At 37.2% G+C, this 23,363-nt stretch overlaps 1 protein-coding gene and 1 long non-coding RNA gene across 4 annotated transcripts; both read right to left on the bottom strand.

The window, feature by feature from the left end:
• Positions 1 to 286: 286 nt before the first annotated feature.
• On the bottom strand, positions 287 to 19,824 carry LOC143368624 (uncharacterized). 3 transcript variants are annotated; one of them, XR_013085265.1, is made up of 9 exons: positions 19,183 to 19,824; positions 18,506 to 19,034; positions 8,808 to 9,075; positions 8,460 to 8,657; positions 8,113 to 8,280; positions 7,846 to 8,038; positions 4,775 to 5,041; positions 3,750 to 3,851; positions 490 to 627 (listed from the first exon to the last, which is right to left on the bottom strand). XR_013085265.1 is itself a non-coding variant. In XM_076811548.1 (8 exons), the coding sequence occupies exons 1-8, from the start codon at positions 19,303 to 19,305 to the stop codon at positions 394 to 396; spliced, it is 1,980 nt and encodes a 659-aa protein (XP_076667663.1). In that variant the 5' UTR covers positions 19,306 to 19,780; the 3' UTR covers positions 287 to 393. The 3 variants fall into 3 exon arrangements, 2 of the variants coding, with proteins under 2 accessions (XP_076667663.1, XP_076667664.1); XM_076811548.1 differs by lacking the exon at positions 3,750 to 3,851 and having other exon boundaries at positions 287 to 627; positions 19,183 to 19,780; XM_076811549.1 differs by lacking the exons at positions 3,750 to 3,851; positions 8,460 to 8,657 and having other exon boundaries at positions 287 to 627; positions 19,183 to 19,783.
• Positions 19,825 to 20,477: 653 nt separating this feature from the next.
• On the bottom strand, positions 20,478 to 22,637 carry LOC143368635 (uncharacterized). The gene is made up of 3 exons (XR_013085267.1): positions 22,211 to 22,637; positions 21,838 to 22,117; positions 20,478 to 21,704 (listed from the first exon to the last, which is right to left on the bottom strand). It is a non-coding gene; the product is annotated as an uncharacterized LOC143368635 (long non-coding RNA).
• Positions 22,638 to 23,363: the final 726 nt, after the last annotated feature.

Genomic DNA, 23,363 nt, shown 5'->3' with positions numbered 1-23,363 from the left:
TCTTACTTTTAGGAATTCTTGTTACTAATTACTGAGCCTTTGTGGATAACTATCTTTATAACGGCGATAAAAACTGTAATATTTACTTAAAAAGTGAAAACGATATTGAATTTTTTTTATCTGTTTGTGTGTAAGTGGTCCACATAATATGTTACTTTCAAATGTACAATAATTTTATATAATATTGTAAATAAATTATTTTAAAATACTTAATGTGCTCCCAGTTATCGTATTATTTTGTTTATATCAAATTTTCCAGTTTGGTAATAGTAAAAAAGATACTCGATTTTTAAACAATTTAAAGCTTTACATATTTATTATTCAGTCAGGTAATGATTGTATATACCGCCTCAATTGCAAAGGATAATTTTGTTTTATTAATCTTGAATTAAATCATTCTCTGTAGGTAACATTGGAAATATTATAAAAGTTATATGGCAAATTGGGTGGTAAAAAATTTTGCAGAGTTGTTGGCATTGCATTAAAGTATGTTGCATTTCTTTCTCGAAACACTGTATCTTGTATGGCACTAGACACATCGGGTTGGAAACTTTGAATTGCAGTAGTTGGAATAGTCTGTACAACAATTGGTTGAGTCGCTGATGCATGTGAGACAGCTTGTATGACCTGCACACATTAAGAAAATAGGTAATCAGATGGATTAATACAAATTATACTTACAAAATAACGGAATTATTACAATCATACACAATAAGTACATGTTGAAAATTGCAATTATACAAGGTGCCCAATCACAATCAATGGAATAAAATACCATTAATACTTAATGAAACAAGATAAATTCCATTATATATGACTATGAAAAATGTTGAAGTTAATATCCTCGGATGTAGTAAGTACAGAAACCCTATGTTGATGTTCAAAAAACATACCACGCACAGACGTAGCTTAGGCGCATATCCCGCGTTTAATAGACGGAGGGCCAGTGCACATTTTCTCTACGCCATTTTTAAATGAAAATAATTCTTACTTTATGAAACCATGTATTAGACTCAGAATCAGTGAATATTTTCTGTGCGTCATTTTTAATGAAAACCATTCTTATTTTATAAAATCCTGTATAGTGACGATAACACAAACCGTCGTCTGGCAGTCAGGCGTTAGAACAATGACGCGGGGACTTACCTTAAAAGTGCAAAAAAATCCAGTAAAGTTACGTTATTTTGTAATGACTGATTTTTTGGTGTGGTAATTACAAATAAACATAATGGTAAGTTATAAAAAAAAATGTTGCCAGACGTTTTTATTAAAATTTAAGGGATGCCAGACGTTCACAAAATTGCATTTTTTACAATGATCATTTACGTCATAGTTAAATGCAGTGTTACCGGGAAATACCCTCGCAGTGACAAGATAATAATGGAGGGGGAACACCTACAGCAGTGGCGGTATGTGTGCGTGAGACGCCATAATGGAAACGAACGAGCAGACGCCAGCGCCAAGCCAGCCAAGTCAAGTGAGGCCACGGCCAACCAGCGTCGAGAACCTATTTCTCGGCGATGCTAGTTGGCCGTAGCCTCACTTGGCTTGGCGCTGGTATCGACTCGTTTTCCATAGTTTCCCATCTTGGCGTTGATTGGTTTACATCATCGCGTCACCACGCGCATGCGTGGCATGTTCCCCCTCTACTACAAATTATCATCTTACCACTGCGAGGGTATTTCCCGGTAACACTTAACTCGGCAGGGGGCGCTACTGGGTAATATTTACCACAGAGGCGCTAATTGGGAAAATATGAAGACTGAGTTTTTGTTACAATTTTTTAACGAACTTTAATAAAGATTTTAAGATACTTCATAAATTTTGTTTGATTCTTAAAATACTGTACTTCAACATATAAATTACAAAGTTAAAAAAAAATATATTCTGAAACCGTGGTTTTTTACTTTTCAATTTTGGGTATTTTTGACCTGGTAGCGACAACCTGTGTTACCATATGGGTGCGCCTCTCGCCGGGTTAAACGGCTGTGGTAGCAAGTGCCATAGGAGGGTGGTGCACCGAACGACCACCAGAGTAGCGCCCGTTGCGATACCCTTTCAATACGCATGCTCCGCGATCACCCTTGCAAGGATTAAAAGCACGGAACCCACAGTTTGGGCCAGTCAACACCAGGGTTGCCGGGAATGTTCTTGATGAACAAGATTGTCAGTGGAAGGAGAACACGTCAATGTGCATCAGTGACGTCACGCACACATTACCACCACTCCTGTAGGTATTCCCCCTCCACTGACAATCTTGTCCATCAAGAACATTCCCGGCAAGCATGGTCAACACTGCTGTCCTGAAAGTGCTCCCCGAGTGGAAAAATGCGGGCATAGTCGCTGGAACAGGGCCGGTTTTCTGCTTTATTACAGTCACTCCCGGGTGCGGACGTCTAATAGACAGAGTCCTGACCTTACGTCAGTACAGCGTCGCGTAGTGTTGTTCGAAGTAACTTTCGGTATAGCAATTGTTCCGATCTTATAAATATATGACATATTAATCGTTATGTGTAATCTTGCATTTCATTTGTCGGCCCGAACCCAACAATCCACATTGCTATACTGTTCCCTTTTTTAAATTTAAGTTAGAACCCCTTTAACACTAATATATAATTGCTGGATGAACATCGCGGAAGTAGCACCTTGCCAGACTTAAGCAAAGTCTCGACCGGTGCGCATACCGACACTGTTCGTACCGACACGCGCGTGAAAACTCGATGCTTCTTTCAGGATTGTAAGACCCGATTCACCTTACGGAACGCGTGTAGCCGGACGATCGTATCATCCGCCAAATTAATATTAGGTGACTGTTTATCGTGACGATAGTATGACTTCAAGTGATTCTAAAGAAGTAGACTCTGATCCGCACGATGATCAGATAATGAGAACTGCTAAGAAACTTGCTCTGTTCGTGCTTGTGGTCCGAACCAGTGATGAGATCTCGGGCGCATGCGGGGCGATTTTAGCATTAGCACAGTACAAGCTTCGATAAAATGGGGTACCTTGGTCACCCATGGGGTACCTTGATCACGCGTTGCTTGCCCTCCTCCTCCCCAACATAGATACGGTACTGCAAAAGGAAACCCACCCGAGATCTCATCACTGGTCCGAACGATGACCCGATCAAGCAAACGAAGACAAGAAACGGTAGACAAGACATCGGAATTTGGGACGCGCCAAAATGCCTGATTGGCCCAGCATTCCTTGAAGAGGAGGACCCTTCCCTCTGCGATTTCGGTGGTGGAGGAGCAACTCTCTCCTTCTTGGCGACGTAGCGGCGGAAAAACCGGACATCTGGCTACCAAACCTCGCCAGGCTGATCGGCCAGAGCCGCCGGAGTCGCGGTTTATGACCGTATTGTCCCGCGAGTCAACGGTGGTCGATAGTATGTACCGGTTCGAAGTTACCGTATACCACCCGCTGACAGAGCAATCAACGAATTTTCTCAGAGCGAGGACGGATCAAGGTGTCCAAAAAAATGGCATGATGTCGACTGCCGCCTATTAGACATCTGGCAGGCAAATGTTCCCCAAAACGTTTTGAAAGTAAGCAATTGCCTGGTAATAAAGGATCGTTGAATTTCCGTCTCGCTCTAAGCCCCCTTTTGTTCCCGTAAGACGGAATAGACACATCAACGCTAGACTTAATCCATTACTTTAATACTTCCTCAACAATTATATACATTTCCAAACGTACATACCTGAACTAACACTTTATCAAACGATTGCAAAGTCAAATGTACATACCTTTTTGCTGTTGGCGTGGGGGCGGATGAGACTTTCATAGTGTGTACAAGACATTAATTCCGAGATATTTCTATGGCAACCATTTTAGTTGCTAAAAGGAATCTAAATTTAAGATTTAAACAAAAAATAACATTTACACTATGTTTCAGATCCCGCAAACGACAAATAAAATACTGACAATATTAAAAAAAAATCTTTCTATTCTGTAGAGAATAAAATTCCAAAAAATAATTATCTTCATAAATTATTAAAGAACATTTAAGAAGAAGGATGATGAAGATGTATGAATATATAAGGTGTAGTCTCAGACAGGAAAGGATGAGTGAATGGTTTAAAACAGAGTAAGACATGTCCTTTGAGTCCACAGCTTCAACATTTTTACAGCGGACTTACAATTAAGAGAATACTTAAACGCAGAGGAGTCATTGGGGTGAGACTAAGAAGAAGACAAATATTCAGACTGGCAAATGTGAATGATGCAATTCTGATTGTAGAGCAAAGGGGAAGTGGTGATTTTACAAGGAGAATTTGCTGTATTGCCATAGAAAATAGGTTAACCTTCAGAGGGCCGGGATTTTTTCATTGAAATTGTAAATTTTATTTACTTAAAATTTATGAATATATACCACCAAAATGGCCGGCAAAGTAGCCAAATTCTTAGGTGGCCACTATAGTGGCCAGCCCGGCCCTCTAGAGGTTAAGGGATGCGAGGGATAGATGAGAGAGTTGGAAAGGAAAAGAAGATGAGGCAGAAGGGGGATTGTGAAGAAGAGGGACAGGATAAGTGGAAGATGGTGAGGCGATAAAGATAGATAATAATAATCAACATGTAAATAGATTTGGCTTAGATCTAGATTCTAAGGAGAAGTGGTAAAAGATTGAAAAGTAAGAAAGTTCGTAATCTGCAAAGAATCGATAACGTTACATTCAGTTCTGCTTAATTTAGTAGACGATATTTGACTGCATTGATTAAAAGTGGACACCCTGTATAAAGAAAAATAATAGATAAGAGAATAATTACTTACTTGGACGGTTGAGGGTTCCGTATGAGAGGCTGTAAGGGGATCATCCAGAGTATTTGATTGGATTGTTTGTGACTGCTCCGATTGTTGTTGCTGTTGCAATTGCTGCTGTGATTGTGATTGCTGAGACTGCGACAAATGTTTAGTATGTGATGTGTTAATTCCATGCCTACGTTTCATATGCTTATTGTAGTTTGGCCAATTTGTGAAATGATGTTGACATTCTAGGCAACTATATGGACGTTCACCAGTGTGTTGTCTTCTATGCGTCTGAAATTAGACTTTATAATTAGACCTACATACAGGGTGTTCGATTACGGGTACGAGAAAATTTAAGGGGTGATTCTAGACACCAGAATGAAACGAAAATCAAGAATATAACGATTTTGCGGTTGAAGCTTCGTTTGTTAGTTATAAACATTTAAAGATATGCCTAAAAGCAGGCAATCCGCATGCAGCGCCGCACGCAGGACAAGTCCGGCGAGCAGTTGAGCAGTGGCAGTCAAAGCCACATATTATCTTCCTTATCACTTTGTCTAAAAGCCATTGCTTCCATTTTATCCACTGCAGTTAATTGTGTTTTCGAGACACATACGCGCAGAAATCACACCACACAAAAAAAATCAGATCTCCAAAACGAAAACAGTTGAATGAGTTTGTATGCTTGCTCAGTTGATGGATTACGTTCGAAGAATTCGATGAGCCTGACGTCTTGACTGATTTGTTGCGTGTTCAATGCGAGTAAGTTTGTGTTTTTTCCTTAAATTTTTTACACATTTTAATGCAGGCGATCTGATTTTTTTTTTCATTTTTTGTAGTGGTATGATTCTGTGTTTTGTGTGATTTTTGCGGTTATGTATCTCGATAACACAATGGGCTACAATGGATATAAGTAGGTAGGTCTGGTGTAATTCAATTTTACACCTATTTTACACCAATTTTACATTTCAATTCAAGTAGTAATTCAGCTTTAATTTTGGATTAAGTGTTGCAGCATTCTGTGGCCATGTCGAGTGTTATAAAGTTCGTCGCAGCTTCTCTGAGGGGAGAGACCCTGTGCGGCACTGGCTTTGACTGCCACTGCTCAACCCCTCTCAGGACTTGCACCGATGCACGCAGGTTTCCTGCTCTTAGGCATATCTTAAACGCTTATAACTAATAAACGAAGCCTCAACCGCAAAATCGTTATTCTTGATTTTCGTCTTATTACAGTGTCTAGAATCACCCCTCAAATTTTCTCCCACCTGTATGTGAACATCCTGTACATTGTAGGATGAACCACGGAACTTGTTCATCCTTAGTACTTTCATTCTTAATGTATCAATTGAAATTGTATTGGCATAGGTAGTATATTCATAAAAACCTTCACGAGGATAGCATTATAATTTTCATGCGCGTTTTTTCTGGAACCGCTGAAAGGCACCTTCGATTTTTTTAGTACAACCCCAGCATTTGTTACCTATCATTTAGGTGGCATTGAAACGGTATCACCAAGCTCCATAAAAGTATTGCTTTTCTGTGTTTGAATTGTAAGAATTTATAGTTCGCTATGAAGCCAAAGGATCCTGCTTCTTCCAGTCAGAAATATGTAGTTATGCGTGGTGGGAAGGATTTATTATCTGATCACGCGAATAGCAAGATAAGACCAGTTACAATTATAAGTGTACAAGAAGATAGATAGATGCTGAATCAGCATTAAATCCAGATATTTATATGATTATTCGTCATCTATATAAGTGCATTGAAGCTGACATCCGCATTCTGAACATACATATACTGAGGGATGAGTAAACGCCTTTTATTTTGAACATTTTGACTGAAATATTTTTTTATCAGATGGAGAAAAATTATTTCATACATATCGTTCGCTTCGTCTCACTTCCCGCTAAATGATAGGTAAACAATAATGGTACAGTGTTCCTCGGGTTACAGTATTGTCTCGTTAGCGGCTCGCCGGTCGGGACCGGCGTTGAGCCCTTATCGTGAACGGAGCCCTAATTGCGAGTGTTCGTTTCTCGCTTCTTTCAGGCCCCCGGGGGGGGGGGGGGGGTGGAACAATGCTTGCTCGGCGAGCGTGCGCGATGGTCGCAAGCACTTACCGTGAGCCAGGCCTGCGTCAAGATTTTACGAAGCGGTTTTCGTGCTCACGGTAAGCGCTTGCGACCATCGCGCACGTAAAGGACGGAGTGTCAGGCGTCCTAAAGACGGAGCGAGAAAAAACATCAACATGTCGTCTGTCTCGTTCCATCTCGCTCTCGCCATCGCCCGACAAGAGTGAGACAGAAGTGGTGGGGAAAAGTCCGTATCGTGTACACCAAACCGAGCCCATAACGAGACAATACCGTATCGAGAAAAACCTATCCACCCCACTATTTTGCTTCTTCGTTGCGAGTGACAACCTTCAGTCCCGGGTAGACCGCCCGCTGACAACCGACAGCAATAATGCCGGTGGGCCAGTTAAGATATCCAGTACGAAAAAACAAAATAATCATGTTATTTTATAAACGAACGCATTGTCACTGCATTGTTGAGGTTTTTCTTATGAAAAACAGTTCGAACACGAAGCAATTCAGTGCATTTTTAATAGAAGTAGTGCGTGTCGCAGGTCTCTCACCAGAAGTGTCCTCCCCGCTTAATGCGACGCTACTGTAATTCTAATCGCGCATTCATAATAAAAAATACACCGAATTGCTTCGTATTTGGACTCTTTCATAATCTCATCAATCCATCGGCAATACTCTCATCAAGGTGTAACGAGAAGTATGAAAATTTTCGTATTCAATACTGGAAGACTCAGCTCGCACACATGGCTTAACGCTTTTGTCTGTTTCGTTGTTGACCGAGGATCTCTCGCTGGTGCGATACTTCATTCGCTCCAGGTATATTTCGTTCAGTCTCTTTGTCAGACGGTTCGAGCGAAGACCCTGACAAGGCTGAATTTATTAGGTGCTAACTACTTCCTCTGCCTAGGATTATCGAGAATTTTCCGGACAGAAGTGGATAAATTGCGTGGTTCACCCTGTTATACTACTTGCTATGCGTTTAATATGGAACAAATTATTTAGTTAACTTACAGTTAATATTCCTTTAAAACGAAAGCATTTACCACAAAATTCGCATGTAAATGGCATTGCTCCAGTGTGTATTCTATGATGCTCTCTTAATGTCCCTTTTTCTCTAAACGTTCTTCCACACACTGCACACTGGTGCGGCTTGGCTCCAGTATGAACGGTTTCGTGTTTTTTTAATTGCAAAGGTGTCTTAAAGCTACAAATTACATTGAACATCTTAATATAGTCGCGCATGAAACATGTATTATATTACTCTCCTGATAAACATACGCTTTTGAACATTGTGTACAGTTGTATGGTTTATCTGCAGAGTGAGTTAGAAAGTGAGCTTCTAGGTTCCCTTTCTGAATAAAACTTTTGCCACACTGATCACATGTAAAATTTCTAACACCAGAATGGATACGTTTATGCGTGACTAAATTGGGTTTCGTCGAAAATCTGAAAAATTCTTCCTATTATTTGTGAATCTTTGTAATACATGGTTAGTGCAAGACATTTTTTATTATAAAATATAAGTATGATATTAACAGATCATTCGTTTTATAGATTCTGTCATATGAGTATAATGTTAATTAAGTAAGTAGAATTATTGAAAAATGAAAGGCATAATAGTGTACCTTTTATCACACTGATCGCATGGAAATCTATTTTTCATAGTATCTGGTAAATGGCATCGACTATGAATGTATAAAGCACTTTGTTGTCTAAATGCTTTTCCACAAGTTTGACATACGTGAGGCCGTTCTTCACTATGAATTGCTTTGTGAGAATCTAATACTTTCTTATGTACAAATGATTTTCCACAATCTTCGCAACTAAGTATATACATATACGTATACATACACATATACCCACGTGCAGCATGTAAGGCACGTTTACGTGCGTGTATGTTATATATTAAAATTTATTATTAAAAAGGTATATCAATTAATAATTAAGCTTTTTCAGTAAAAAGATTTATTTACCTGAACTTTGTTTTATTTTTATGTCGTTTAACATGGGTAAGGAAACCATAATATTTATCATAAACTTTAGAGCATAATACACACATATATTTTGCTTGTTGATTGTGAACAGTTTCATGATGTTCTTCTAATCCTTCTAAACTTGGTAGTTTATCATTACAATCCGTACAAAGCCAGGGATATCTATCAAAGTTCTCTTCATTTTTATGCCCAAATTTTAATGTTTCCGATGCTTGAGATTCTATGATTTCTAAATCTGAATCTGTACCTGTATTAAAAATGTTATATTTTAAATACTGTAACCATTATCTCATAACAAGTAAATTCAACCCCAAAGATAAGATTATTGTAATTTCTTCTAACTGCAACGCAGAATGTTGCTAGTTAATAATACCACATTTTGAATTCAAATCGTATGTGTGTACTAGATTATTATTTAATTTATTATTTGTACAGTGGTGCTCAGTTAATTTTCTAAGTTAAACCATCCCCACAGGGAATCGAGACCGATCTAATTTTGGTTATGGTCACGGTGAGTGAGATGACCGAAATGGCATTTACGGTCGTCTCAACCGGAATTGATGAGCGACAATCGGTAAAAAGTTTCCTCTCACTCGAAATTGGTGAGAAAACTTCTCTCAGAATCACGTCAACCGAAATTCTTGAGATAGGAATACGGACGTTTCAAATTGAGAGAATTTGTTAAGACCACGATCGCGACCTGTAAGTCGTGACTCCTGACTAAAATTTGTAGATTATTTTAATTATTTTTTATCACGTTTGTAACCTGACCTTAATCCTTTGCATTCCACGGCGACATAAATAGTATACATGAAGTAAATTTATAATAAAATTAATTGATTTTAATTATATTAAACTTTTAAAAATAAATTTATTTTAATTAGTTAATTTTTATAAATAAAATATTTATTTATAAATGAAGAAAGTTCATGAAAGATAAATTATAAGGCTCAAGAATTTCTTTTTGCGAAAACGGCACTCAATTTTGAGAAGAGTTTCTCTCAGAATTACGGTCTGAGTGTCGCTCATTTCATAATACGATCAGACATTCCTAACCGAAATGCAATCAGTCAGGCACTTCGGTTACTTCAGATTCTGGCAGTATCATGGTTAGAATTTCTCTTATCCCCCATTACGGTATATCAGAGGATATTGAGAGAAAAGTAACCATCAAGGTCATGAATTCTGGTAATTGATTTAGTCTCGACAACCTGCATCCCCACCCTTCATCACCCCGAGCTCAGCGAAACATAACAGATTGGCACGAAAACTTCAGAGACACATAAATTCACTTTCCACAATTTTCATCTCAGCTTTATGGAAATAGTACGAATTGATTAGCCATGTTCTCCCAACGAAAATGAGTCCAAACACGACATAAATCAGACCATTTTTAGGATTACAAGTTTAGGAGTGCGTGTAAAAATACACTAAACCGGGAGAAGTATGTAATACATGGTTAGGACCCACAAATTATTAAATTACTTTAATGATTCATATCCAATGCATTTTGAGTTCAGTATTTGTTTAATAAAGTGTTTGTTATACTGGTTATGAAACAGCATGCAAACAGTTTTTTTCATTTATCTTTACATATAAATGCAGGGTGTGCCAAAATTCAGGGACTTCCCGGAGAATGCAATATCCTCATGCAAAAAGACATCCTTTACCGTTTTGAGATCCGAGGCTTCATTCTCGGGATATTAACCGTTGAATATTGTCGGTGGAAGTTCCGGACCGCGCAGTTTAAAGACGAGTCAGCTGAACGCGCGGACGCGTACGCTGGCACGCGCGCACATGAGGCATGCGTAGATACAGACTCATACACACAGTAGAGCCGACCGCGCTTGTTCAAACCGTGAAAATGAACCAGCACGGTCGGCTCTCAACTGTGCGTGCGAACTTGTATCTACACGCGCCTCCTGCGTGTGCGTGCCAGCGTACGCTCCAGCGCGTTCAGTTGACTCGGCTTTAAACTGCGCGGCCCAGAAGTGCCACCGATAATATTCAACTGTTAATATCTCGAGAACGCAGCCTCGGACCCCAAAACGGTACAGGACTTTTCGATGTCTTTTTGCATCAGGATATTGCAGGTTCCGGGAAGTCCCCGAATTTTGGGACACCCTGTATGTTTGAGCTTCTTCTGAATTCACTCGGTTTATTGACCCTTGTAAAACGTAGAGTTTTGTCACATTTCTATCTGAAAAACAAGTCACTGGCTTCGGAGAGTGCAATATATACTACTATCGAGAGTCTGTATGAACTGGGCAACAGTGACGCTCATAAGGTAGACTTTTTTTCTCATAACTCACCTACCTACATTAAAAAACAAATTGTTGATATATTGTGAAATACTGTCCGTACCTTGTAACTACATTTATTATATTTACTACATACTTTTTTCTTCCTTCAAATATTCTGTATGTAACCAAAGTGTGATTACCCGTAATCTTAAAAATAGTCCGATTTTTGTCACGTTTGTGAACTGCGCCAATCAATTCGTACTATTTTCGTAAAAATAGGATGGAAATGATGGGAAGTGAAATTTTTGTCAGTGCACAGTACACGCGCGCTTCACCCGTTTGTAGGACCGGGCCTCAACCGCGGGTGCTCGAGGTAGTATGTCTATCTCGGTTACTCTCACTATATCTGTTCACTTTCCCTGTCAATCTGTTGTGAGGCCAATTCTTGGAATCGAGATGCTACCCTGCTCAGGAGGGTTTGAATGTGCGAACCCGACTGATTCAAATTTAACCGAGCACTACTATACCTATTACCGTACTGGACTATTAAATTGAGAAATATAGACACTAATTTGATACAACATATAACATGATATAAAATTAACAAAAAAAAAAGAATATTATGTATAGGTCTCATGAGCAAAACTGAAGGTGCTAGGCAAAAGAAAAGTTGTGAAATTGGTGGTGTCGAGCAGCCCCTGATTAGCCGGCGATTTCTTCACCTTCCTTCAAATTTCCGGTACCGGTACATCGGTTACTTACCCAAATACCATTGGGTGGTTGTCAGTAAAAGACAGTCCACGCGTAACTTCTTTTCCCAGCCCCTTCAATTTTGCTCGCAAGATCTGTAAAATACACATGTCTTCCGTGAGGCCCATATTTCTTGAATTATTGTTCGGGACACTCGACTTGCGTGTGTGTTTCTTTTAACTGGAAACGCTGGAATATCTCGTAGGCGGGTGAAGAAATAAAACAATTGGGTAGGTAATTCCTACCTATATAGACTAGGGGACTCCTCATCGATTTCAATGACCTTGCAATATGTTGTCAGGGTTATTATTCTGAGCAACTTTTTCCTGTGAATATAACCGTTGCTCGGCCTCAATTTCCGAGATATTCGCAACATATTGACAACATATTTCAAGGTCAATTAAATCAACGAGTAGTCCCCTATTCTAGATAATTATGAAAAATTATTATTATGTGCATTGTTTGGTTTGCAGGTCGACATTATGTGGTGTAAATAATTTTTTTGTATACGTAATTAGAGATTAAATTTTTCGTTAAATGGAATATTATACATTTTTATTCATTATACGGTTCAGCGGTCTGTCACATAAGGTCACTGAATGTAGTAGAAGGTCATAAATTTCTGTGGCAGCTATGCGTCAAAAGTTCGTCTACACAGAGTACCCGGAGATGTCACCTACGTACAAGTTCTTTGTATCGACCGCAGTAGTTTCATTAGGGCCCGCCTGTTTACAAGGGACGCTTCGATCGATTCGGACCATAACAAAAATGAGACGGCAGCCTTAAGGTGCGTTCCCACAACGCGAAACGCCTAAAATGGGAGTCGAATATCTCTTTGCGTTCTGGGACCCGGGTAAGAACCGAGCGCGGAACGGTTACGTTGCCAACCACAGCAAATGGTGCGGGTAACTGTAAGACTCTATGTGCGCGCAGACTCGCACCATGCACACTAATGCAGTTCCCTTAACCCATGCTATAGTTAGCAACAGAACATCTCTACGCTCGGCTCTAACCCGGCGCCCAGAATCACAAAGAGGTCCGAACGACTCCGCGTGCACTTCTGCCGTAGAGTGCTAACGAAGTACAGATTGAAGTTCATGGTAAAGTCAAAAGTATAGGTCCAGATGTGGAAAACTGGCATTAGGCGTGTTCAGTTCGGTGGTCGGCTCATTATCAGTTCTGGACGCACCGTTAAAAATCTATTAGGTACACATATCAGTTCCGTGACTGTTCAGTGCAGTCAGTGTTAATGGTGTCGTTTTTACTAAGGTATCCTCTCATCATTCGTCTTTCTTTTAGTTACTGGCACTGAAACAAGGAGACCATTGACACTGACCCTACCGTACCGCCAATCGTCATGGAACTGATATGTGTACCCATACCTTCAAGGAGGTGATTAGGAAGGTAAAATTTAGGAAAAAATGATCTATAAACACAGTGTCAAAAACGAACACTTAATGAGATATACGTTTTCAACGATTAACACTACTTACGTCGCCAAGTTAGAATAGATGTTCAAACTGACCACAGTTTTCTTCTATGCAAAGATCAATGCGGGCTAACAGTGATTAACAAATTGGTGGGAGTGTATATAATGTAATATTTTCACTGGCAGTTAATATTGCATCCACGGTTCGTCACGACTTTCAAAATTATAGGAGTAAACAGTTTGCTTTATTGCTCCCTAAAAATAAAAATCTAATGGTGACGTATCTGGTGACCCAGCTGCCCATTTTCTTGATAAATGAATAAATAAATAAATAAATCTACGTCTTTGAGGAATATATCAGTTCAGAATACGTTACTTGTTGTCATTTCTGGTTAATTCTCTGAAGATTTATAACATTAAAATATTGGTTTTTCACACCATATGTATGCAATATATTTCTTCATTTTATCTCCCTAATCGCCTTCTTTACGGAGACCAGTTAATAACCAGATAACTTTGAAGCAGAGTTCAGCATTAACTATATAAAAAATTGTTTAAGGGTGCATAGTACTTTTTTTGCCCGAAAATTAAGCATTCTTTACCAATATTTTTTCTGTGTGAAACTGAAAAGCTGGAAAGATGAGGTATTTAAAAGTATTGGAAAGATGAGGTATTTAAAAGTATTAAAAGAATTTTTATTTATAAAAGCACCCTCCCTCCCCTCGAAATAATTGCTCAAAATTGGTCCCTCGAGGAATGAGTAGAATTGCGGTGCTACAAATTCCGCCTTCTATGCTTATCTGAAACATGCAAACAAATCAAGACATTAAAATTTATTACATTTTGTTGTCGTTGACCGAGAGCCGATTCTCAAATTTCGCTTTTAAAACAAAATGGCGGACTGTCAAACTGTAGGTATCGATTTTCGACACTGAATCTGTAGGTTTGACAGTCCGCCATATTGTTTTAAATACGAAATTTAAGAATCGGCTCGGTCTACGACAACAAAATGTAATAAATTTTAAAGTCTTAATTTGTTTTTGTTTCAGATAAGCGTAGAAGGCGGAATTTATGCCACCAAAATTCTATTCATTCCGCGAGGGACCAACTTTGAGCGATTATAGCGCGAGGGTGTTTTTTTAAACAAAAATACATTTAATGCTTTCAAACAGTGATCTTTCATTTGCAATAAATTCCATCTTTCTAGCTTTTCATTTTCATATAGAAAAAAATTCATAAAGAATGCTTAATTTTCGGGCAAAAAAGTACTATGCCCATTTTTATGAAATTTTAAATATAACAGAAATATCTGGCACGTCGTTCATTCGATGAAGGTTTCGGCCTATTGCGTAATAAACTGTTGTCACGTGACTGCCAGACAGAGCATTTTGTCACATGATGAAATTCTGTAATGTATTTTATGCCAATGCGCATTTTTTATAAATCACTAAACTATGTGCAGTAGAAGATCTTAAATTTAGCAATGATAAGCGAGGTGTGGTAGGTCAGTGCGAAACACGTCTGGTTCATAAGCCGGTCTAAAATTCGAAGCCGCATATGTCCGTACATTTTTATCAGCTTTTGTTTTCCAAATATTTTTACTTTTACTTTATATTTATTTCATATGTTTTATATTTATTTTATATTTTTCATTTATGTAATATTTTTTATTTTTATTTCGCAAATATTTGATTATTTTCAACTATTGTTTATAAATATACAGGACGTTCCGTAACCGGAGGCACAAGCGGAAGGGTGGTGATTTTACATAAAAAAACAAGTCGAAAATACAGAATAAAACTTTGGGTATAGCGCTTCGTTTTTTTAGAAAATTTATTGCATTGTAGCCGAATACGCGTGCACCAAGTAATATTTGGGCGCCTGAGGGGCACGCTAAGGTAAGGGGAACGCTTCTCGCCTCTGTAAGCAAGAATCTACTGTAGCGCTGCCCAAGCAGGGTACACGTGTCGCGTAGACGTCTAATGCCTCCCTAGATAATTTAAACGCCCCTAGGGAGGCGGTAGCGTCCACTTTGAAAATCACTGGTCTACAGTAAGGCATTTCCCTTACCTCAGCGTGCCCCTACGACGCCTAAAACTGTACTTCAGCGTATGCATACCTGGCCGAAATGTACAATTAATTTTCTAGAAAACTAAGCGAGTTGTAACAAAATTTTATTCTAATTTTTTAGTTATTTTTTCATGTGGAATCACCATTCACCACCTTTTCGCTTATACTACTGGTTACGAAACACTCTGTATGTACTCACAACATCTATCAGTTCATTGTGTTCGGTGGAAGATTTAAAAACATGAAACTGAGGAAGTTCTTTGTATATACATATATAATCAGGTCCCACCTTAATGATTCAACGAAAACTACAAAGAAATGATTCATATAGTATCCCTCATGTAAGAGTTGACTGTTTGAATCTTTTATGCAATAAAGTACAGTAGATACAAATACTACTTGCATACCTGATTTTCTCACAACAATTTTCCATAAAGCATGATGCATTAATACACAGTATTTCTTTTAATACTTTACTACACATATAGATAATGTGTTAATTAGAAAGATTAATAATGTGTCATACGAAAATAGTGCAAAATAAACGAAAATTTTATGAAAGTATTTGTGCGTTTACGATTTTGATAATATACTTATATCCATTTAAATTTGTAATTACAAAATATGTTTTCAATATTTTGCAATCGTTCCTGTAGCATCAATGATACCTTGTAGACGTTTTCGCATGGATTACACAAATTGTTTTGTAGTGTTAAATTATGTTTCTGATCATTATTCGCAGTTACAAACACGCAAGAGTGAATATAAAGCTAATAATGTAAAACTAAAATATTTGTCTGTCTTTGCATTATTTTTGTATGACACAGTATTGTGATTTAACAGTAATACAGTAACTAAACAGTGTTTGTACACAGTAAAATATTAAAAAAGATATTTTGTGCAAATTATCATTTTTTTACGTAAAATTATTCCAAGAAAATTGCACATGCAAATACCTATTTCCTTCACTGAAACAGAATCTCAATACCTTCGCCAAAACGAGAGATATTCATTTTTTTATAATGAAATATAGGGTAAAAGAGTAAGTTACATATGCAAGTTGGGTCATTCCACGCCAAATCGATCACTTTTCTCCCTCGATGTCTCGGATTTTTTTTAAACTTGAATATGTTGTAGTCCTCGTGGAATTAGGGAGGGTTTAAGTCATCATTTTGGCGATTTCGAGTTTATTTAAAAAATACAGGGCCTTGAATTTTGCGATTTTTGCCTATTTTCGTGAAAATGGGTTGTACTTAAGAATTTTTATCTCGGAAACTATTTGTCGGATTTAGTTGATTCTTACTGCATTTTAATATGGAAGGATCGGCCTTTCTGGATACAATTTTTCCAGATCGAAAAATTAATTTTGCAACATTGAAAATTATAAACAAATTTTTATTTTGCAAATTCAGGCTCGAGGTCGCGATTTTAAAAATCCGAAAAAATACTATTATATTCCTTGAAGATTTTTCTACAAAATAAGCCTATCTCCATGGTGGTGCCGCTCCTATTAACATCGCAGTGGGGTGGTAAACACGGCGGTTCGCGCCAAATCAGGTACACGAACTCCACTATTGGGAAATACTGCGAGAGCGCCATCTACTAAATTAAGCTCTGTAATCGGGTCAATCGCGTTACAGGACTGGTGTCACACAAGTATTGAAACAGTGCAATAATGTTTTTGTCATTAAATAGTCTGTTAAATTTTACAAAATCGATCATCAAACAGTCGAAATTCCCAATACTGGCAATTACATGTGACAGCTAACCCGATTAGACTGCTTTAATTTTCGCCACCAAATTGCGTAGCGGAAATAAGAAAATGCCAATTACGGTCGACTGACCATGTTACCGTGCCATATTACTTCAATGAGCACTAAAAACAATATCGATGGATCCCGCACTCGTCTGAGTGGTGCAATTTATACCTGCAGAAGAACTTTATTAACCCACTCTTGGCCAATGACTTTTTTTTATAATAATCAGATTTTTAAGTATCAACTAGTCCTATCGTTGATTATTTGTTAAGAAATTGTCATCGCTCGATGGAAACCACGGGAAGGTGGTGGGCTGCTTCCATCAGCGAGGGGGATAAGGATGGGTCAAGAAGGATGGTATGGATAAGGATCATTTCGAAGGAGATGGGAGATTAAGGGTTGCGAATAAGAAATCGGCCGAAATTATTTCATTGTGCTGAACACAGTACTGTGTGGGTTACTAAAGTTCTTCTGCAGGTATAAATTGCACCATTCAGACGAGTACAGGATCCATCGATATTGTTTTTAGATCTCATTGAAGTACTATGGCATGGTAACGGTATGGTCAGTCGACCGTAATAACGGAGCGTTCGCGCTACTCCCGGTCCGCTTAACTGATTCGGCGCGAACCGCCGTATTTACCACCTCACTGCAACGTTAATACGAGCCGCACCAACCTGGAGATAGGCTTATTTTGTAGAAAAATCTTCAAGAAATATGATAGTATTTTTTCGGATTTTTAAAATCGCGACCTCGAGCCTGAATTTGCAAAATAAAAATTTGTTTATAATTTTCAATGTTGCAAAATTAATCTTTTGATCTGGAAAAATTGTATCCAGAAAGGCCGATCCTTCCATATTAAAATGCCGTAAGAATCAACTAAATCCGACAAATAGTTTCCGAGATAAAAATTCATAACTACAACCCATTCCCACGAAAATAGGCAAAAATCGCAAAATTCAAGGCCCTGTATTCTTTAAACAGACGCGAAATCGACAAAATGATGACTTAAACCCTCCCTAATTCCACGAGGACTACAACATATTCAAGTTTAAAAAAAATCCGAGACATCGAGTGAGAAAAGTTATCGATTCGGCGTGGAATGACCCAGTTATAATCTCTTATGGCCTTCCATCCAATGTATACATGGTGATAGAGATACAATGAAATTGTAAAATCAATTATGTTATTTGAGTCGTACCTCAATTCTCATTAATCCCAGTGCAGATTCTATGGAATCCCGAAATGGGATTTGGCATGCAACCCTGCGTCTTCTTGCTCCGATGCTGTCACTTAACTGACAACTTTACTACTTCCTTGTATCTTTACCACCAAGTATACTTGCTGTATTATCAAACATAACATTTCTTTATAATTACAATATTAATTATGTAATAAATTTGTGATTATTTAAAGCTGTGTTTTTACCTGTCATGTAATTATCCGGTACTTTAACATTAGCCTTTATGTTCATGTTATTATGTTCCTTTTGTAAGTCAGAATTTATGTACATGCTTATATCGCTCATTTTTTGGCTCTGACTCTTTCGTTTTAATCTTTTTTTAGTCTGTTTAAGTGATGATTTTTTCATTTGAATTTTACACTTCTTTTGTTTCACAGCGTCGTGCGATTCCTTAGCTTCGTATTTTTGTTCATTATTGCTCTTGTTCTCCTCGCCGAAGTAATTTTGAGGAATATGAGACTCGTGAATATAGTTATTTGATAACTGACAATCGATAATCTGCTCTCCGATATTTTCCTCTTTTGGAAATGCAACTGTCTTTTCAATGTAATTTATATTCGTTTCTAATGATTGTGGTTCAGATTTAGTATCTATAAGTAATTGCCTTAGAGATGTTTGTGCTTGATTAGTTTTCTCAAAAAATTCACTACACTGATTCAATAGAATACAACAATCTATACAAACTGTAAGAGGTAATCCATCAGTTATTAATACCTGCAAAAATGTTTTTAATTAAAGTGCCGTACATATTTACAAATACAGCGATATTAAATAACTAAGAATTCGTCGGAAAACTTTTCTACACGATACGCCATTAGTGTGTTTAATTTAAATTAAATATAAAAGGAAACTATGTTTTTACCTGAATCTGCAAACATTTGGCGATTTTAGCTTCTATAGCTAACTTTTGTCCCTCAGCATCATAAATTCCAATAACATTTTCTTTGGTTTCGGCGCAGAGCCGGCAAAGTTCCGACTCCGTCATTATTCACATATAAAATCTGAGAACACGGAACGCGGCACAGTACATTGTCACAAGAACTGTAAGTTTAATCACATCACCTTACATTTACATCGTAATGCGTGGTAAATGAAAATTGGCCACGGACGCCAAACAAGATAGCGGACATTTTGTTCCTTTAAACAAGTAAAGTGTAAACTACTTTCTAATGCACGTATAAAAAATTGTTCGTAGCGTATCCCTTTGTCTTCTAATATTTATTCAACAATGACGCCAGGGTGTTAAGAACCAATTAGTGCCAAGCTTTCCATAACATCATATCGGGATAAAAGCACACATTTATCTCTTCGTGTTGATAGAAATGCATACTGCTACGTATACGCATGCTTGGTAAGCCAGTGGACTTTAAGTTTGCGGCGTCACAGCATTGTATAGGTATTCGGCTAAAAAATATCGTTCCCCTACCGCAGATGCACGCTGGGGAAGGTCCCCCCTCCCAGTTGAGTTACGATTTTAAACGATGCGCAGACTGGATGCGCATCGAATCATTATGTCGTTGACTGTTCAATGTAGTGGATAAAAGCGAGAGAGAATACGAAGACAATATGGCAATTATTGTTTTTTGACAGGACACTCAAATTTTTTTATAAATTTATGAAATCGAGGGATGTAATCATTTAAACTTAGAAAATAAAAATTTCTTTTAGGAACACTTCATTAAAACGGTAATGATCATATATCCATGTAGGGATGTGAGTACCTTTCTTACGTTTGCCAGATCCAAGTTTTTTACGAGGTTCGAACCGATTCTAACGTCAATTTTTTACTGGTCTTGTCACCACTTAAAATTATGACTGATTTTATCATCAATTCTCGTGTTTCCACATCCTTGCGCGTTATAAGGTTATTATTCATCTCGCTTGTAACATTCAACGTTATTACTCAATCGAAATTGAATTACTTACACGCACCTCACAATAACATAAACAGTTCACCACTTCAGATACCTTATGTTATTTACACATCGAATTCTATAGATCAATGTATTTACATCCCACATAGCAAAAATACGTCTTAATCACGCATTGGTTAGGTCCGACACAGACGTTCAAAAAACGTTTTTAAGACGTTTATCGGTACTGGTTCAATTTAATATAAATGTAACGAAGTAAATGGTTTTTAAAATAAGATCAAACTCAACAACAAATTATTTCATTTATTTAATTCCAATTAGTTTTATTTGTATTATTATCTATGCAGGATATGTGCAGAATATAACCTGTATAAAACCTGTTTGCAAATATTCGTTCAAAAACATTTAAACAAATGCCTTTGTGTTTTTGATTTTCTATTGATTATGCGAACAAATGTTCATAAACATTTGTATGTAGTGTTGGTTAGGCTTCACATGTTCGATCTATCCTACAGTGGTTCACAGCCATAATCTTTAAAATCGCATAAATTTTTTAAAACTAATCCAAACGACTTCAGTTTTTTTTAGAAGCTAGAAGGATTAGTTTGCTAAGTGACGCGATTCTTCGTTTTGAAAAAAAATGCACTTGGTCGGAATAGCAAAAAAAAATAGAAAAGGTCGTTTTTTCAACTTTTTTTGTGAGCCTGTAATGAAAATTCAAAAAATCCGTTTGTAGATTGAAGTAAGTTGTATACGTGTCTAAAATTTCATGAAAATGGGTTAACGTTGCTCTGAGCTATAAACGCTTAAAGATCGCAGATTCCCGAAATCAGCGATTTTCGACCTTATTCTGCGATCTTTAAAGGTTTGTAGCTCAGAGCAACGTTAATCGATTTTAATGAAATTTTAGGCATGTATACAACTTACTTCAATCTACAAACGGGTTTTTTGAAATTTCATTACAGGCTCAAAAAAAAGTTTAAAAAACAACTTTTATTTTTTTTGCTATTCCTACCAAGTGCATTTTTTTTCAAAACGACGAATCACGTCACTTAGCAAACTAATCCTTCTAGCTTCTAAAAAAAAACTCAAGCCGTTTGGATTAATTTTACTTCGCCGATGGTCAGGTTAGGCTTCTAACGGTGAACTTCATTTCCAATTAAGCATTCATTTAGTGCGTTGTTTCGTGACGAAGAAATGACGAAGTATTACATTGTATACTATTATGCATTGTGATTCTTTTGCTAGAGTTCTTGAAGGCTGCATTCTGTAGCAAATTTCGTTAGATTTTTTTTATTTTATTTATAAGACATTCAGAGGCCTTTGTGTACTCTAGCGCGAGAATCACCCTGTATGGCCATTTAATCATAATATTTGTCATAAAATATTACAATTTTTATTATTTCATTAATTAAGATGTATCAATCAATGCAGTATTTATTTGTACAAGTTGATGAAAAAATTGTCAAGATGGCTGATGTTCACATTTTGTACATTTTGAACTGCAGGCCTGTAACATATATCATAATTAAAAAATTAAAGAAAAAACTTGGAAATTAAAAAATGAAGTGGTATTCGATCATACAATTGATTAACCATAATAATATTTCAATTATGAAATAACAAAATGAATGAAAACCTACTTGCACATTAAGTGAAAAATATCCTTTTCGATTCTGGAAAATTTCATCAATATTCTGGAATCTCATGGACACTAATCTGATGTGTGTAGGTACTGTCAATGGCTCCATCGATACCAGGAAGACCGATTGCTTCATTTCCTTCCTCAAGATCATTGCAAAATTGATGATTCTCCTTGCGTGCTTCCAGATCCCTTGGTAGTTTTATATAATCCAAAATTAAGCTGGCAAGTAAGCGACTTACACAAAAAATAATTCTGGATCAGCTTCTGCCCAGCAGCAGCTGTAAATATTTGTAAAAGAATTTCCTAAATACACACTCTTCAATTATGAATATTTCAGATGTTAAAAATAGAATATTATGATTCTAAATTACCTGAAAACTTGCAGTTACATATTACCGTAAGCATACAAGTAGTTGCAATTGCGGTGGAATGGACAAGCCATGGTTGTCAATTTTCGCAAGTCCTTCGTGGATCGTTCGTAAAATACCATAGAGTACGGGAGTGCTTGCCAAATCGATAACGCCTTTTGAATTCATCTTCATCGTAATGTTCAAAAGGACTTTGCCTGTCACGAATATAACCTCTAATAACAGGCCTATTGTCCGCTATATCATCGACATCGCTAATATCAATATCCTCAATATCGCTAATATTAATATTTTCAATATCAATATATTCAGGATCCATTAAATCTCTTTTCCTCCGAAGTTTCACTACACTTGTTTTTTCGCTCACTTTACACTCGCTTCTTTTACCAAGTAATGGTGTTGAATGGTGTATAAGATGGACTTAATAGCGAACTCGGTACCTTGCACTGAATCTGCACAGGTTCTATATAGTGATGGCTATACATCCCAATTGTATCGATATATCGTATCGATACATATTGATAGTCAAACTATCGATACATATTGATAGTCCAAGTATCGATACATATTGATAGTCAAAGTATCGATACAACCGATATATCGGAGATGAAATATCGATATCACCGGTACGTATCGGTCCATATTCGTGCCCTCCTTTCATATGAGTTTTTTTTTAAGGGACCATGCACAATATTAATTAATCAACAGACGCAGGACGCATCTGGAAGCTAATTCCCTTCCCTCTACACACATGCACACTGAGCGACCATGTTATAATTTAAACTATACGATACTTATGAAACGAATAGTCATTCAGCAATCGGTTGCTGTGGTGCGATTGTATTGATATCGATATTTATGGGTTAAGTATCGATACAGCAATATATCGTTACATTAAGTATCGATACAGCAGTATAACTTTACATTAAGTATTGATACAGCAGTATATCTTTACATTAAGTATCGATACAGCAATATATCGTTACATTAAGTATCGATACAAAGTATCGATGTATTGATTGGAAAGTATCGATATTTCGATGTATCGATACTATATCGCCATCACTAACTGGTGCCAGAAAATGACTTGGATTGGTTGTTTCTGATAGAACCGAAGATAGCTCTATAAGAATCAACCAATCCAAGTCATTTTTTG

This window comes from Andrena cerasifolii, chromosome 4 (genome assembly GCF_050908995.1).
Source record: "Andrena cerasifolii isolate SP2316 chromosome 4, iyAndCera1_principal, whole genome shotgun sequence".
NCBI lineage: Eukaryota > Metazoa > Arthropoda > Insecta > Hymenoptera > Andrenidae > Andrena > Andrena cerasifolii.
Note: the sequence above shows the minus strand (reverse complement) of the source record. Positions and strands in the feature narration are given on the sequence as shown.

Bases quoted from the DNA above. Each gene is read 5' to 3' on its own strand.
- LOC143368624 (XM_076811548.1), bottom strand. From the start codon at position 19,305: ATGACGGAGTCGGAACTTTGCCGGCTCTGCGCCGAAACCAAAGAAAAT. The intron at 5,042-7,845 runs GTAAGTTAACTA...GTCTAATTTCAG, and splicing joins GTTTTAAAGGAATATTAACT to ACGCATAGAAGACAACACAC. The intron at 628-4,774 runs GTAAGTAATTAT...TAATGTGTGCAG, and splicing joins CGGAACCCTCAACCGTCCAA to GTCATACAAGCTGTCTCACA.